This window comes from Ambystoma mexicanum, chromosome 8, assembly GCF_040938575.1.
Source record: "Ambystoma mexicanum isolate Mex_15411 chromosome 8, UKY_AmexF1_1, whole genome shotgun sequence".
NCBI lineage: Eukaryota > Metazoa > Chordata > Amphibia > Caudata > Ambystomatidae > Ambystoma > Ambystoma mexicanum.
Window position 1 is genome coordinate 1,296,076,862 of NC_090929.1, and position 17,250 is coordinate 1,296,094,111.

At 47.5% G+C, this 17,250-nt stretch overlaps 1 protein-coding gene across 1 annotated transcript; it reads right to left on the bottom strand.

The window, feature by feature from the left end:
• Positions 1-605: 605 nt before the first annotated feature.
• LOC138473395 (piggyBac transposable element-derived protein 4-like) lies at positions 606-2,468 on the bottom strand. Its single transcript, XM_069612076.1, has one exon. The coding sequence runs from the start codon at positions 2,466-2,468 to the stop codon at positions 606-608; it is 1,863 nt and encodes a 620-aa protein (XP_069468177.1).
• Between the last annotated feature and the right edge of the window lie 14,782 nt (positions 2,469-17,250).

Below are 17,250 nucleotides of genomic sequence, written 5' to 3' on the forward strand. Positions count from 1 at the left end.
TGACATTGTAGAAATGTTGTAGGATACCTCCCATATTAAAATAAATTATATCACAGAAAAGGGTGATTTGGTGATTATATTTTTATAATATAAAAAAGATAAAAAAACAAAACATAACATTTGTACATTCAATTACAAATTACAAATGCATATGTCATCCATCATAAAAGTAAGAAAAATGACACCTAAAAACAAAATACAGTGATTCCAATGCATTTGTTTGATATCTGAACACCATGATTACAAGCTATTTCCTTAAACTGTATAAAGTATAAGACAGAGCACATCATTTCCCACCCGCAGCAGATCATGCCATTTTCCCAATTTCAAAATTTCTAACAAAACATACTGATAGTTGTTTGGATCAATGCCACTGGAAGCCCATGATTTCGACTTAGTGGATCTTGCACATGTAAAGGGAAAATGCAAATTATATCTACTTCAGTTCTAGTTCATTGGTGTTCTCCAAGGCCAGAGCCATCAAGAAGTTTGCAGTTGCAATTCTAATGCTGATGGAAGGTGAGGCACGCCTCAAGTGGAGGAAGCCTGAATGGTGTTGTCTTTTCCAAGACACAATTAAATTGGGTGTTGCATGAATCGAGAGTCTATGGGTCACTTTGTAGGAAAGATGGGCATTTCAGGAAATCACTTGATCTCCCAATATTTTTTCTTTGTATGATACAAAGCAAAGCAAGGCTGTAGGCAGAGGGCTGGCTTTGAAGGGCATTGGGGACAGTACACCCGAGTATCCCTCCTCCTTCCTTATTTTGTACACACCTTACATCTTCTGTATGGTTGTGTCTTCCTGGGGTGGCAGGCACATAATCAGCAAAGTGTCGTTCTTGCAATCTGGCTACATCCTCTACTTCTGCAAAGTTGGAAGTTGATACGTGCACAACGGTCAGCAAAGTTAAAACTGCTAATTCAAACTTCAAAAATGTCAGTTTGTTTTCTAGAGCATCTGCACGATATACAACATATGCATTGTATGTAGCTAGATACATAAGGTCAACTGCCAGCTTCTTGTACCACGTGCAAGTCTTACGCTCTACATGGTATAACTCAAGTAATTGGTCTATTTTGTCTACTCCTCCCATGTACCTGTTGTAGTCCAGAATACACTTGGGTTTTAGCACTTGCTGAGTCTGCCCGCGTACAGTGACAAGGGAAGTACTTTCATCATGAATAGTGCTCAGCATGTGCACATCCCTTCGGTGGCAGAATTTTAGTGCCAACGGTTCATCATGCCGCAATGCCATACATGCTCCCATGTCCAGCTTCTTACACACAAGTTGTCTGGGGAAGCCTTTGCCGTTACTGCGGATTCTACCGCATGCCAGTATGCCCACGTTGTACAATTCCTTGAACAGTGGTATTCCGGTGTAGAAATTGTCCACATACAATGGGTGACCCTTGTGGAACAATGATGTGGCAAGATCCCACACAATCCTCTCACTGGTCCCTAAATGGGCTGGGCAGCCGGGAGGGTTTATGCTCGAGTCTTTTCCAGTGTAGACTTTCATGTTGTAGGCATACCCAGTGGTACTTTCACACAACATATAAACCTTGATTCCATATTGTGCTGTCTTGCTTGACATATACTGCTTGAACAGTAGCTGGTTTTTGAACAATACCAAAGGTTTATCAATGAACATGTTCTGGCTAGGAACATACACCTCAGAAAATCGCTGTGCAAAGTGTTTCAGTAATGGCTGAATTTTGAATAACCTATCACAATTTGGGTCAGTTCTTGGCAATGCTGCAGAGTTGTCATTGAAATGCAGCATACGTTCTAGTGCTAGGAAGCAATCTTTACTCATTGTTGCTGGAAAAAAAGGGCTTGCAAATACAGGTTCAGTAGACCAGTACAGAGAAATAGACGGCATCCTTGTTTGTCCCAAGAGCAGAGTGAGACCCCAAAATGTTCTCATCTCAACACTCGTAGTTGGAACCCAAAGGTGTGCTCGGGAATGGGGTTTCAGATTGGCACCTCGTTCCCTCAAGAACTGTTCAGCATACAGATTGCTTTCCTTAACCATATCTGAAATGAACCTATCATCCACAAAAAGGTTGAAAAAATCAATAGGCTTAAAACCATCTGTATTTTCTGTGCATCCTGATACTCCAGTGAAAGGTGGCACAACAGGCTGAGCCATTGCTGGAGGCACCCAGTCAGACTCATCAGCCATGTGATGAACTGGTATATTCCTTGCATGTCCCCTCAACCTTGCATGTGAACTTTGTGTGGGAAGTGCCACACAAGGTGCATGTACCCCTCCGTTCCCTTCCTCATCAGATGAGGAGGTTGAACTAGCCTCAACAGAAAACTCACTTCCCGAATCTACTTCATGCTCACTCTCAGAAGAAGATTCTGTTTCAGATTCTGCTTCTGGTTCTGTGCCTTGTTCGGTGTCAGACTGCATCAGTAAGTCGAGAGCCTCCTCACCAGACGTCTGACGTGACGCCATGACAAAATGTTTACTGCCCAAAGAACAGATATAGACTGAAACACCAAACCAATGAACTTTGCTTTTCAAAGTAAGGGAACATGTGTAGTAATTGGTCTTGAGTTTCTTTAATGGTTTATTGACAGATCCCTCAAGAGTGCACTCCCTTTAAAGCAGGAGCCATTGGGCGTCGAGATTCCTTAAAGAAAGGTGAACACTTGCGTCGAGACTGCGGCTTCTGCCTTCCTAGTGCTCTTCGATGATTGATCGTGGAAGTCCTGTGAAGATGAGGCGTGCGGTCCACCTCGATGCAAAGAGTTTAGTGCCACAGAGAAGACTCAGTGATGGATGTAGGCCCAGCAGTGGGCGTCGGGTGTCGGGAGATGCTTTGGCGGTCCTCTGGCCTGTCAGTACTGCAGACACAGCACATACCTTGGGATAGCTTCAGCAATCAGGTCTCGACCACAGGCTGGACTTCGGATTTTCACTTCATCATGGTTCTCGGGACATCTGGTGGCGGGAAACCCACCAGCGGACTTTACTTGGTAGCCAGCGACCTTGACTTTCTCCGGCCAGACAAATCAGTTGATGGTTGGCAAGGGAGCCCTACGTTCAAAAGGTGGAGCATTGTGGCTCTGGTCGTAGCGCAGCATAGTGTCAAGCTGTCCCAGCTTCTGGGCAACACACTTGACAAGCTCCCGGTGGTTACGGAAATCCCCCGGTTGATGGCAATGGACTTAAATGACCTTGAGGTCCTGATGCTTTACCTCAAGCTACCCAGTGGACCCCTTCTCCGGTTGACAGCCTTTCGGGACTGGCTTCCAGGGTACCTCGATGAAGATTAGCTTTTGCACGTTGTTCCCTCATAGCTGGGGGAGAGGTCTCCTATCCAGGTCCTCTCTCAGATCAGTCCTCGACAGACTCAACAGCTTTTAGTCTGAAAGGAAAGCAACAGCAATTCTTCTTCTAGCTGGACTTCAAAGATAAGCAGCTTCAAGTTTCAACTTCAGCTACTGAACAAATTGGGAAGTGAGAAGTCCCCAGATATTCACATCTGTCACTCATTTACTCTGGCTGAGCCAGGCTCAGTCAGCCAATCACACAGAAGGGCATTCAGGAAGGCAGGCAGACAGGCAGCCAATCAGGCTCACAGGCATTCAGGCTAATCACTTCCACACAGACACCCAAAACAAGGAATATGGATTGGGGCATGCACCCAGCTTTTCAGCATACCACACTGCATTCATGTTCGTTTCAGGCAGAGCTGTCTCAATCATTGTGCCACACACACACTTTGGGAAAACAAGGTAACAGGCAATAGGAACCAAGATGCCACAGGGGCCATCTTGCCTTCTATCAGGAATCTACTGATTCCTATGGCAGGACCCGGGTATCCCAAAATGGAGCATACTCAGAGCACCTGTCACATTCAGCATGGAGCTGCCACCAGCCCATATCCTGCTCTGTGGGCAACACACAGGTGGCCAAAAACATACACTAGGTGTAAAGGGTTGTAGCCCAGCCATGGTTGCCATAACGGTATCCCAAAAGTCTCTGTTGATCATGACCAAATAGAGGAAGAGCTGCACTGCCAGGAGTCCCACTGGACTCCTGTGCAGAAAATAACACAGAACACACATAAGGACGTACAAGACAAGGACATGGAGGCCCTGTCCCTCCAATACATTTCTAGCATGACAACGTAGGACTCCTGCAAGGAGTGAACCCAGTACAAATAACACTGAAGCCAGGCACCACGCTGCCCGGAGTAAAACAATACCCTTTTTCAAGAGAGGCTGAGGAAGGCATACAAGACACTACTGTTGCCCTGTTAAACCATGGAATAACTGCACCCTCCACCTCCCCATGCGACACAGCAATCTATTCTATAAAGAAAGCCAAAGGGGGGAGTTGGAGGATGATCCAGGATTTGGGCCCCCTAAATGACATTGTAGAGGCAGAATTTCCAGTAGTTTCAAACCCTGTGACGATACTTTGCAACATCCCTAAAGAGGCGACCCATTTTACAGTAGAGGATCTCAAAAATGGCCTCTTTATTGTTTCCTTGCATCCTAACTCACAATATCTCACCGTGTTTACACATGGGGATGCACTTTGAACACACGAGACTGCTGCAAGGGTACTGCGAGATCCACAGTATTTTCAAAAGGATCCTACACAGTGACTTTGGGAACATTCAGGTTCCTATTACAATTATGCAGTACATCAATGATTTACTAGTGTGCAGCATCAGTGTCATGGGTACTAGCATGGGAACACAAACACGTGGGCTAACTCCTGAGACACGAGCAGGGGCTAGATGGGTGAAGGCCTGGCAGGCAAAGCATGCACTGAGAAACTGTTAATATGAACACCTTCTTATGGACTTGTTTTTCCGATCCACTTCCTGTGCTCTCAACATGGATGCCTGGGGACATCCATGAAATGTGAGAAACTGTAAACCACGCTCTAGTGTTAGGGTGTGGCTGCCTTTATAAGCCACACCCATGATTTGGTCCTTGCTTCGTGTGCCTTCTGTGCCTTCTGTTGCTTTGTGCACACGTTCACCGCCGCCTGGATTCCGGTCTGCTTCAGCCGCTCATCACTTTGGAGCGAACTTACCTGCTTTCTCGCTCCATTGCTCGGATATCCTGGAATCACCGTCAGCTGATTTTCTTCGCGAGCAGGTGACCCACCTCTTATCCACGCTTCTGTACCCGATCTGCAGTTCTCCTGCTCTCCGGACCCGGTCTCCAGTTCTCCACCGCTCCGGACCGGCTCTGCAGTTCTTCTGTGCTCCGAACGTGGTCTACGGAAGATAGAAGAGAACTAGTCAGAACAAGTAAGCGCGCTCATTCAAAATAAAACCCTGATCTCCCGCGTGAACACAGAACTTACCTTTCGAGGCGAGGCTAGTTGAACTCTTCTCTGTAACGCCCGCAACCGGCTGGCAGCCCGCTTTGAAACCTGTAAAGCCAATAAACATTATTACAGCGCTCAGTTTTGCCCAATCAACTGCCCGCCTTTGAAAAGCCACACACAATCCAGTGACGTAACTGGTTGGGCTTGCCACTCAAAGTTGGATTTACCTGCGGTCTCTTCATTTGCCTGAACTCACGGACATACACAGTGCAGTAACTGGGCAAACTCCAGAAAGGGCACCTTCACACGCATCACCGCCTGAACTATTAGCTCCAAATCCCAGACTTCAGTGCCCCTGCAGATGCAGGATGGAGAGCGTGCCATTCTAATTCAAAAGGTGAGCCACACCCCAATTAGGGAAGACACACCACATGGATACAGGGAGAGCGGAGGGAGGTTTAGAAAGCCAATTCACAAAATTCCTCTAAACACCAAATCCCTCTTGGCAGGTCTGCTTCCCAATCCCCGGGGTACGAGAGGAGGGATCCGGAGGACTCCATTGCTCCTGCAGAGACCAAGGTGAGCGTGACAGCACACGAAGCCTACCGTAAACCACTCTGCCTGAGCAATGGAAACCTCGGAAGTGGATCCGTTTTCCCAGTTCCTGGGGGAGTTGCGAGCTGAAGTGCATGCAGCCCGCGCTGAGACAAACGCCTTGAGGCGCGAGTTGATAATCGACAGAGACAAAACTAATGAGATAGCCCGGTAACTGCTCCAAACCCAGGCAGGGCGGTCGCCATTACCCGGTGGAGCTGCTGCTTCCTCAATCCCACAGACTCAATCCATAACCCCTGTACAGGTGGTACTCCCGGGTAATATTCCATTAGCACCACCAGAAAGATTTGTGGGAGACCCAAAGAAATTCGGAACCTTTATGAACCAGTGCCGTTTGCATTTCTTGTGCAAACCCGGGTTGTTCCCCAATGACCAGTTCAAGGTGGCCTTTGTGCTATCATATCTAGGGGGCCATGCAGCGGAGTGGTCTGTCCCGTTAGTAAGTAGGGACGATCCCTTATTACGAGATTACGCCGGTTTTCATCATGAGATGGAGAAGCTCTTTGCTCGTCGCACGCAAGGTCAGGCCCTAGACGATGAGCTGTTATCACTCCGACAGGGAAATCAAGATTTTCTGGTTTACGTGGCCATGTTCAACCGGCTAGTTGCCAAGACAAATTGGCCAGAAGAAAAATGAGTTACTCTGGGCTTACGTGGGGAATTGAAAGATGTACTTGCACAGGTGGTAAACCCCCCGGAGAGTTGCGCTGATTACATAGATCTAGCTCTCCAGCTTAATCATCGGCTACAAAGCCGGAAAACTGACCGTGCCCGTTCTGTGAGCAGAACATTCTATCTACGACCTAAGGAGTCATCCCGGCCCTCTGCAGAGGCGCAGCCTGGACCCAGGCAATTAGGCCTAGTACAGGGCCCACTCACTAAGTCAGAACGGGACAGGATGCGACAAGAACAGCTAAGCCTATACTGTGGTCAATCAGACCATTTCCTCCGCAATTGTCCATCAAAACCACCTCGAAAGACAGTAGGTGCCATGGAAGGAAACAAAGACACAGAGGAGGCAGAAAACTCCAACGCCCGACAAACATAGAGGTCGGTTTGTCGAGCATGTTAACGACCCCTCAGACCTCCCACTTTGCTATTCCAGTTATCCTAAAACCACCACACTCACCCAAGATGCATGCAATCGAGGCCTTCGTCGCCAGTGGGGCCGCAGGCAATTACATGGCCCTCGAGACGGCCGACAGGATGGGGTTATCAGTTAGCCCAAAGATCATTGCTGACAACGGAACCGTGGTAGATGGTTCCCAATTACTCTCTGGCCCAGTTACTCATCACACTCCTCTGCCAGTATGGTCACAGGGAAATAATCTCCTTTGATTTGATTAAGGCTCCACAATTCCAGGTGATTCTCGCAATGCCTTGGTTGGAGGCTCACAACCCCCGTATAGACTGGCGAGCAAGAACACTAGCCTTCTCAGAGAACTGTAGACGCTGTTATGGGACCTCCAAATCCTCAGTATACCCGCTCCTCGCATCCCCTAAATCAGTGCCGTTGCTAGGGATAATTGGAGTGCTACCACCCGAATACCAGGAATTCCAAGACGTGTTCGACAAAGAACACGCTAACACTCTTCCACCTCATTGTTCGTATGATTGCCAAATTGATTTACTACCTGAGGCCCAAGTACCATGCAGTCGAATCTACGCCCTGACCGAAGAAGATAACTCCCATCTAAGGAAGTATCTGGATCAATATCTAGCAAACTGATTCATCCGTCTTTCAAAGTCACCTGCAGCTTCACCACTATTCTTCGTCCCCAAGAAGGAAGGTGACCTCCGCACATGTATAGACTACCGCGCATTGAATCAACCTGCAGGCTCTTCATTTGCCTGAACTCACAGACATACCCAGTGCAGTAACTGGGCGAATTCCAGAAAGGGCACCTTCACACGCATCACCAACTGAACTCAATGAGCTATTAGCTCTGAATCCCAGACTTCAGCACCCCTGCGGATGCAGGATGGAGAGCGCGCCAGTTTAATTCAAAAGGTGAGCCACACCCCAATTCACAAAATCCCTCTAAACACCAAATCTCTCTTGGCAGGTCTGCTTCCCAATCCGGGGGTATGAGAGGAGGGATCCGGCGGACTTCATTTTTCCCGCAGAGACCCAGGTGAGAGTGACAATCAGCAAGCATCGGTGCAGACAAAATTCAATCACACTCTTACAGCTTCTAGCCAGCAAGGGATACAAAGTTGATCAAGCCAAATTACAGTACTGCCTGCAGGAGGTGCTCTACTTGGGTCAATTAATCTATGTGAATGGCAAGGAAGCACAGAAGGGGACAATAAAATAGTGTCGACAGAGGAAATGCTTTCGCATTTGAATGGCCTCAAGGAAGTTAAATCAATGGTCCCAGTACTCGCAACCCCAGATTACACACAGGAGTTTAACTTATTTTCTCACTCCAATGGACAACTAATGGCCGCGGTTCTGACGCAGAAGAGCACCATGGGCCACAATCCACTGGCCTACCACAGCGGTTTGCTACATTCTGTGATGCAGGGCCAGTTTACATGTGAGCAGGTGCTCGCTGCTGCTGCGTTTGCAATTGAAAAGAGCTCTACTATCGTCATGTGAAGCTCCGTAACTCTGTACATCGAGCATGCAGTTTTTGCAGTTATCGAGCAATCAAAATAGACCCTAACTGCACAGAGACCATCAGTTTATAAGGTCATTCTATTGAGTGCAAACATTCATATCATATGTTTGGTGCAAAACAGTAACCCTAGTGAATTTTCTGACAGAAATGTGCTCTGACGAGGACCAATCATCACTGTGTAACAATTGAGGGGGAAGCAGATCACATTCCAAAAGCACAGGAGAGACCGCCTGAGAGGGGAGTTCCTCTTTGTTGATGAGTCAGCTATAATTGATCATAGACACAGGATTGAGACACACTTGTGCAGCGGTGGTTTGCTTGGTCGATGGGGACTATGAAACACTACTGTATAAAAGACTGCCGATGCACTTTTCGGCACAAGCTGCATAGCTTACAGTGCATATTGAAGCATTACAAGCATCCCCCGGGTGTCATGTGACTATCTACTCTGATTCAGCGTACGTCATCACAACAGTACATGCAGGTTTTTCATGATAGAAGAGGAGGGGCTTCAGGAGGGCGGACGTTCTCCCACACAACATGCCGCTTTATTAGATAAACAAATTCATGCACAGACCCAATCAATGGTAGTGGCATTTGCAAAATGCACCACCCACACAAACAAGACAGATGAAGTGTCACTCAGAAATGCTTCTGTAGATGCAGAGCTGAAAACAGCAGCATATCTCCTGGTGCCCCAAATGTCCGAAAATCCTGTGTTAACACCCACCACTCAGCAGCTACCATTACCTTACAGTGCCATACCGCTTGTGCAAATAAATGAGTTACATGGTCTGCACCGCAAGAGGAGAAAGACCTTTGGATTAAAATAGGGTGTAAACAGTTCCCGACCAACTTCTTATGGAAACAGGACATTTCTGGGAAGGCAGTAATGCCACACAAGTTATTGCTGGTCGTATTCGACCAGCTGCACCATCCATCTCATATGTCCAAACAACACATTGCAGCAGAAATTCAGGAGGACTGGTCTGTCCCCAACCTGCAGGAAAGCTTAACCAACAGGGTCATCCACTGCACCAGGTGTCAAAGTAACAGTACAGGTCTAACATTAAGAATGATTAGAGGTACTCTGCCCTGCCCTACTGGGCTGTTCTGCGAGTTACAGATTGACTATGCGGATATGGGGGAAAGATGCAATGGTTGTGTGGTTGTGTGTCCTTTTTCTCAATGGGTGGAAGCGGTACTGTGTGCAACTGCAGATGCAAAGTGCGCCGCAACATTTTTGGTGCACAAGGTTTTTCCTTGATGGGCCATTTGTGCGATGTATTGAGGTCTGATAACGGCATGCACTTCTTTAACTAACCTAAGACATTTTGGCTTTTTTGGGCATTAAGCATTGGATGTGCACGATTTACCAACCCCAGGCCAATGGAGACGTGGATCACATAAGAGGCCTAATGAAAAGCAGATTGTCAAAACTTTGCACCACTTTAAAGAAAAATTGGGTGTATTGTCTGCCACTGCCGTTATTCAGCTTGTACACACAACGCTGCAAGGACCACCATTTATCATCCCATGAGGTGGTAACAGGGTGACGCATACATACACGGTTTTCCCCTATTATGAGAAACCTCATAGGGCAGCTTCTATTTTGGGGGAGGGATTTGAAAGCTATCTGTCCTCCCTAACAAAGGCCATCAAATGTGTCTCCCAACAGATTGTGCCACCTCGGACAGAGGACACAAACAGCGCTGCAATAGACACCCCAGCAACATCATCCCCTCTGCAATTGTGCCCTGGAGCCTGGATCTCTGTCAAAAATGTTGTCCGCTGCTGGTCAGAGCCCAGATATAATGGACCGTATCAGGTTGTCTGCCCCACTCCCCTTGCAGTGAAAGTAAAGGAATTACACCGCTGGGTGCACCTCTTGGATGTATGCAAAGCACCCTAGCCTAAGCTGGACATATAAGAATAACATGACTGTCTAAATCCCTAAAGATCACTCAGAAATACCCCCAAACCCAATGAAAGAACATTCACTCCAACTCCATGTAAAATGTGCCCAAATGCTGCTACACATTATATTTGCACAGGGAGTGCCTCTTGCACTTCAACATACTCTGTAATGTAAAGTAATGTAACTGATATTTATAAAGCATGGACGTTTGCCGAGGGCATCTTGGCTCTCCTGCAGGTCAGGAGAGGACTCATTTAGAATAAATAGATCATCTGAAGTTTACAGAAAGCAGAATGTGGCACCCTGGCCCTAAGTGGTGGCGGGAGAGTGTTCCAAAGAACGGTAGCCACCACGAGAATGCACGGCCCCCAATGCAGTAGTATTTCACCTCAGGGACTGAGATAAGGCAGACATTCGCCGAGCGCAAAGCCCGAGTTAGAATGTACGGCCTGAATTTAGCCTGGAGGTATCCCGCCCCATGGTTGTAAAAGGCATGATGAACTGAACAAAGGGCCTTTAACTGAATCGCCTTGGCAACAAGGAGCCACTGGAGATCCCTAAAAATGGAAGAGATGTGAGTATGACGAGGGTGGATGTAGCCAGGTGTGCTGCCGAGCTCTGAAGGACCTGAAAATGCTGGATAATGTAAGCAGGCTGAGCCAGAAACAATGAGTTACAATAGTCGATCGCCGAAGTCACCAAGGTGCAAACCACATGCACCTGGTGAGGAATGGGTATAAAAGGTAACATCTGACTCAGAAGTTTGAGTTGGAAGTAGCACCATTGACAAATAGAGCCCACCTGAGATTCCATGGAGAGAGAGGAGGTAAGCTTGAGCCCCATGTCCTTGAAGACCGAAACAGGAGACGGACACGGGCCAAGAGAAGGAGGCCAGAAGTCAGAAGTCTAAAGAGCCAAAGCAGAAGAAGGGTCCACCCCCCAGCACCTCGGTCTTGTCCCCATTCAGTTTGAGCCAGTTGTCCTGCATCCAGTCTCCCACAGCTTCCAAACAGGCCCAAAGCCTAGATGCTTTACTATCTTTCTCTCTACCTCTCCCTCTCGCTTTCCTTTTCTTCCTTTCTCTCTCTCTCTCTCTCTTCCCCCCCCTCTCTCTTTTGTTTAATAATAATATTTCCTTTACAGGGGATTTTTGCGATGGACCCCACTGGATCAAACAACTCTGTGTATGTTAGAAAGAATACTGTGTATGATACACTGTTAAGATTCTTTTATTCAGATATATGTGCATTGCATTATATTGCTGCAGTGTTTTGTATGTCCATGGTCATGCTAGGAATATTTTGGAGTTACATTTTTATATGGGGTGAACATATAAAAGGGGGGACAAGGTAACATCAGTATTGCTAATATTTCATTAATATACACCAATATTGCTAACAATGTTTATGTGATTAACGAAAAATCTAATGTTACCACATTCACAATATGAATACTACCAGATACAAAATGGAAACGTTTACAAACATAGCCATGTCAGTCTTTTTTCTTAATGTGTTTTCCAACATTATCATAAATTTGAGTTCCCCCACAGTTAAACGTTCCAAAAGGGAAGCAAGGAAGGCCAAATCTGATGCCTACAGAGGCTTAGGACTTGACATAATAGAACATGTGCACCAACCTGAACTTTCTAATATCTGGTATGCAGATATGAGCTCAGAAGGGAGGAAAATAGTGAATGGAAGCTGTTATGTTTGTTCATTGATACTGCATGCATCTGGAGCACCCAAGGCATTGTTAGCACAAGAATTACCAATTGCAACAAGAAATTGTGGAACCGGACCAGTCACCGTGCACTAAAAATCCTAAAAGAATCCAATGTCTGCGGAGGCCATACCTAGCAGTGCAAGGGGTAAAATATGCGGTGCGGAAGTGTCAGGAAACATCAACAAGCTTTGCAGCAAGCAGAGTGTCAGGGTTCGGAGACAATGTATTGGCCTGAGTGAATGACACATGTGCACCATTCTGAAATGAACATATTGCAAAATTGACATGGATCAAAGCAATGGAAAAGCCATTGAAAGTGCAAAAGGAAAAGACTTATGAACTATGTTTTTACAATGAAATTAATGATTTCGTAGGAGCCAACCAAAGATGTAATAAAACATTGTTCATCCCAGATCTCAAAAAATGCACAGCTACAATGATGCACTATTACGGAATGCCTTTGTGGAGAGCAGGCATTCTTGCACCTCCCGCCATCGTGGAGGGGCTTCTGTTCACTGGCCACGTTGCACTCAGCGCTTATCGTGTTCCCTGAAGATCACCTCACAGTGGGGTTGAAGGACTGGCTTGCCCCAACACCGGGTACAACAATAGGGGGCCCACCAGAAGCCTGGCACAGTCCCCTATTTTCAGTATCCTGTCTCAAAAAGAAACGAACCAAAATCTGCAGGCGGAGGTCAAATTACCTGTCTCAAGACTCCTCTGAACTGCTCAAACAAATGCTCGATGAATATAGATTGTTCAGTAAAGAAGAAACGTTCTGGGCATCTCTCCTACTGCCTGAGATTCAGACAGCGGCAAATGCCAAATGGCTCCAGATAGTGAGGTGGGAGGTCCTACAACTGGAAAATGACACAGAGCATAGCCTCAACGCAATAAAGGTCGAGATGCACACCATGAGATTGATGATCCTCCAGAACTGGTACGTGCTCGATCTGCTTATGCCCATGGAAGGAGGGGTGTGCTTAAAAATCGGGGATTCCTGCTGCACATTCGCGCCTCCAAATGGTGCTGACAATGGCTCCATGGCACAAATAATAGTAGCACTACACACTCTCAGTTCGTATAGGCAAAGTGAAGTGGCCATAAAAAATGGACTGGTTTGATGACTTTTTGCCTGGGCACCATACTGGATGAGAGCTATTGTGAAGATGCTGGTGCCCATCCTTGTGTTCATATTGGTCCTTTTTTACACCTGCCAACTGACACTCCGATGTGCCAAAGCATTACCTAACAGTGCCATGATGATGGTTTCCATTGGGGGTTCTAGTGCACCGTGCTGTACAAAAGACAGTGCTGTCCAAACAGATGACCCAAACAAGCCATGCATGGTACCGATAGAACAGCTCTTACACCCTCCCGGCACTATCACTACAGCCCACCTGACCCCAAGCACTATGTTGAACATTGGGTTCATTTAGCAGAGATCGGGACTGTATACATAGGACTTGCACACCTGAGGAGCATGCCCAATCTGGCCAGAATTCACTCTACATATGCAGAGCATGGGTACCCAGGGAGGAAACACCACCATACTTAGACACTGACAGAATGGAAAAGGAACAAAAAGCAAAAGAGGAAGTGGAACGGCTAGCTTGGGAATTCTATAATGTAGAATTAATGAAAGGGGGGAATGTTGGGAAGGGGAAACGCTCTTCCCGCACCCCCAGTTGCTTTTGGATAGGGAAAGACTGCTGCATGCACCATAAGAGAGCAGGGGGAGGGGAGTTCCCTTAAGGTTTCATAACATTACATTATTCCATGCCTTTCAGGCACAACACATATGCGCGCATAGCACCCATCTTAGATATTAGTAGCCATATTGTGGCAAAAAGCTTAAACATAGCGCAACAGTCACAATACCAGGCCTCGCTCATGGAAATGAGCAAGGGAATAAGGTGTATCCCACACACTGATGAGAAAGACCAAATCTGCATAGCCCCATACAACCCTCCATTGTTCAAAATTGTTGCCAACATTTTTACCCTGGGAAAAATGTGCCCTGCAAGGACACAGGAGGAGGACTGAGTGTCTGTGAACAGTGCGATTCCATGAGAAGGAGGATACGGGCCTCCAACCCCCACTAGTCCCAATCCTAAATTATAGCACCTCAATGTCCTGGCTTTAGGACCCCTGAATTCCAATGTACAGATAACCTCAGACCACATACCATAAACCTGTTAAACCCTGATCGATCAAAAAGATCAGAAAGCAAGTCTTTCCTGCCTTCACTTTTGGGTCACGTGATTTGTGCAGCGAGGTGCAGTGAGGGATGAAATTATAGCCCAAAACGAGGATGGGAGACCTTGGAGAAGTGCCAGCCTGCCTGGGAGCAAGTGAAGTGTGTGAGTTAGTGTGACCTCAGCTTTCCCAGTGGGCAAAGGGTCTGTTCATACCAGGTGCTTCATTACATAAAGATGTATTGGTTAATTTTCAAATATTTGCCAATTATTCAACCTTGCACTGATGATGGATGAACATTGCCCATGTGAAGGAAGATGGATGGACGGGGCTGGCACCAATGGCCTGGCATCCCCTATGGAGCAGGCGGGCCATGTATAGGGTCTCGCCAACCAGCCATGCAGTTTTTTACTGTATGTAATGATGTCACTGATGGCGGCTTTTACCCTCATACGGCTCTGTTCGTGCAGATTTTGGCAGCACGACCAGTGGCAGCAGAGTTTCTTTGTTGGCGCACCCATTTTTGTGGAAATAAACCTTGTTATCCTTGCAAAGGGTCTATTGAGCCATTTTTATCTAGAGTGTTGTATTTTTTCTGGCATGAGCATCTAGGGGGGGGGGATTCCTACACCACCACAAAACATGTGAAGACACCTCAATGCCCTATCCTCTTGAGTTCATCAAAACCCAATTTAGCATCATATAATTTCACTATCCTCTGAAAATACTATATTCATGATGGATGTGCTCAAGTAAAACCTCTCTATAATTGCACATGTGAAAAATGAGCACTGTTTGCAAATGTGCATCTCCAATTTGCACATTTGTCAAATGTACTTGCACACATTGTTCATTCTACTTGCCCAAAATGGATAAGTAAAGGGGGTGAAAAGTGAGAGCAAAATTAACTCACTAGCATGTGCACAATAGCAGGGTCAATTAAAATCTGTTAATATAACTGTTTTCTTGATTATGAAGCCAAAGCACATTAAACAAGAGCTTATTCACAAAAAGGACCAATGAATTTGCTATATATGTCCCCTTTTTATGAACTCCTTCACCATCTACACCACTGTCCACATCACAGTCCAAATGGTAACCTTTAAATTGCTACATCACCAACCATAAGTGTGGATGAGTGTGGAGGATGAATGCTGTTGGCGGATGAGTGTGGAGGGCAGTTGAGTGTGTAGGACGGTTGGTGATTGGACGAGTGGGGAGTACGAATGACTGTGATGAGTATAGATGAGTGTGGATGAGTGTGGAGGATGAATGCTGTTGGCTGATGAGTGTGGAGGGCAGTTGAGTGTGTAGGACGGTTGGGTGTAAAGAGCGGACGAATATGAAGAGCAAATGAATGTGGAAGACGGATGAATGTGGAGAGCTCATGAATGTACAGAGCGGTTGAGTGTAGAGAGCGGAGGAGCGTGGAGAGCGGTTGACTGTGGAGAGCGGATGAGTGTGGAGGACGTGAGCGGTTGAGTGGGGAGAGCGAATGAGTAAGGATGAGTGTGGATAAGTATAGATGAGTTGTGGATGAGTGTTAGAGGATGAATACTATTGGCGGATGAGCGTGGAGAGCGGATGAATTTGAAGAGCAAATGAATGTGGAGGACGGAAGAGTGTGCAGAGCCATCGAGTGTAGAGAGCAGTCGAGTGTGGAGAGCGGCTATGTGCAGAGAGCGGAGGCACATGGAGAACGGAAGAGCGTGCTGAGCGGATGAACGTGCAGAGTGAAGGAGCGTAGATAGCGGAGGCGCATGGAGAGCACAGAAGCATGAGAGCGACTGAATGGGGGGAACGACTGAGTGGGGGGAGCGACTGAGTGAGGAGAGCGACTGAGTGGGGAGAGCGACTGAGTGGGGAGAGCAGTTGAGTGTGCAGAGCGGTGGGGGGAGCGACTGAGTGGGGGGAACGGATGAGTGTGGAGAGCGGATGAGTGTCGAGGGCGGATGAGTGTCGAGGGCAGATGAGTGTCGAGGGCGGATGAGTGTCGAGAGCGGATGAGTGTCGAGAGCGGATGAGTGTCGAGAGCGGATGAGTGTCGAGAACAGATGAATGAGTAGGGCGGATGAGTGCGGAGGATGAGAGAGCTGAATAGGAGACCGAATGAATATAGATGAGTGTAGATGAGCGTGGAGGAGGAGCGCTGCTGGCGGACGAATGTGGAGCGTGGATGAGTGTGGAGGTTGGTTGAGAGTAAAGAGCAGACGAATATGAAGAGCAAATGAATGTGGAAGACAGATGAATGTGGAGAGCACATGAGTGTAGAGAGAGGTTGAGTGTAGAGAGAGGTTGAGTGCAGAGAGGGGAGGAGCGTGGAGAGCTGAAGAGCGTCCAGAACAGAGGACCGTGCAGAGCGGAGGAGCATGGAGAGCAAAGGAGCGTGGAGAGCGAAGGAGCGTGGGAGCGGCCGAGTGTGGAGAACGGCCGAGTGTGGAAAGCGGCTGAGAGTGGAGAGCGGCTGAGAGTGGAGAGCGGCTCAGAGTGGAGAGCGGCTCAGAGTGGAGAGCGGCTGAGTGTGCGGAGAGCGGCTGAGTGTGCGGAGAGCGGCCGAGTGTACGGAGAGCGGCCGAGCGTGCGGAGAGTGAACGAGGGTGTGGAGAGCGAACGAGGGTGTGGAGAGCGAACGAGGGTGTGGAGAACGAACGAGGGTGTGGAGAGCGAACGAGGGTGTGGAGAGCGAACGAGGGTGCGGAGAGCGAACGAAGGTGCAGAGAACGAACGAGGCTACGGAGAGCGGACGAGTGTGTGGAGAGCGGACGAGTGTGGAGACTGAACAAGTGTGTGGAGAGCGAACGAACTTGTGGAGAGCGAACAAACGTGTGGAGAGTGAACGAGTGTGTGGAGAGCGAACGAG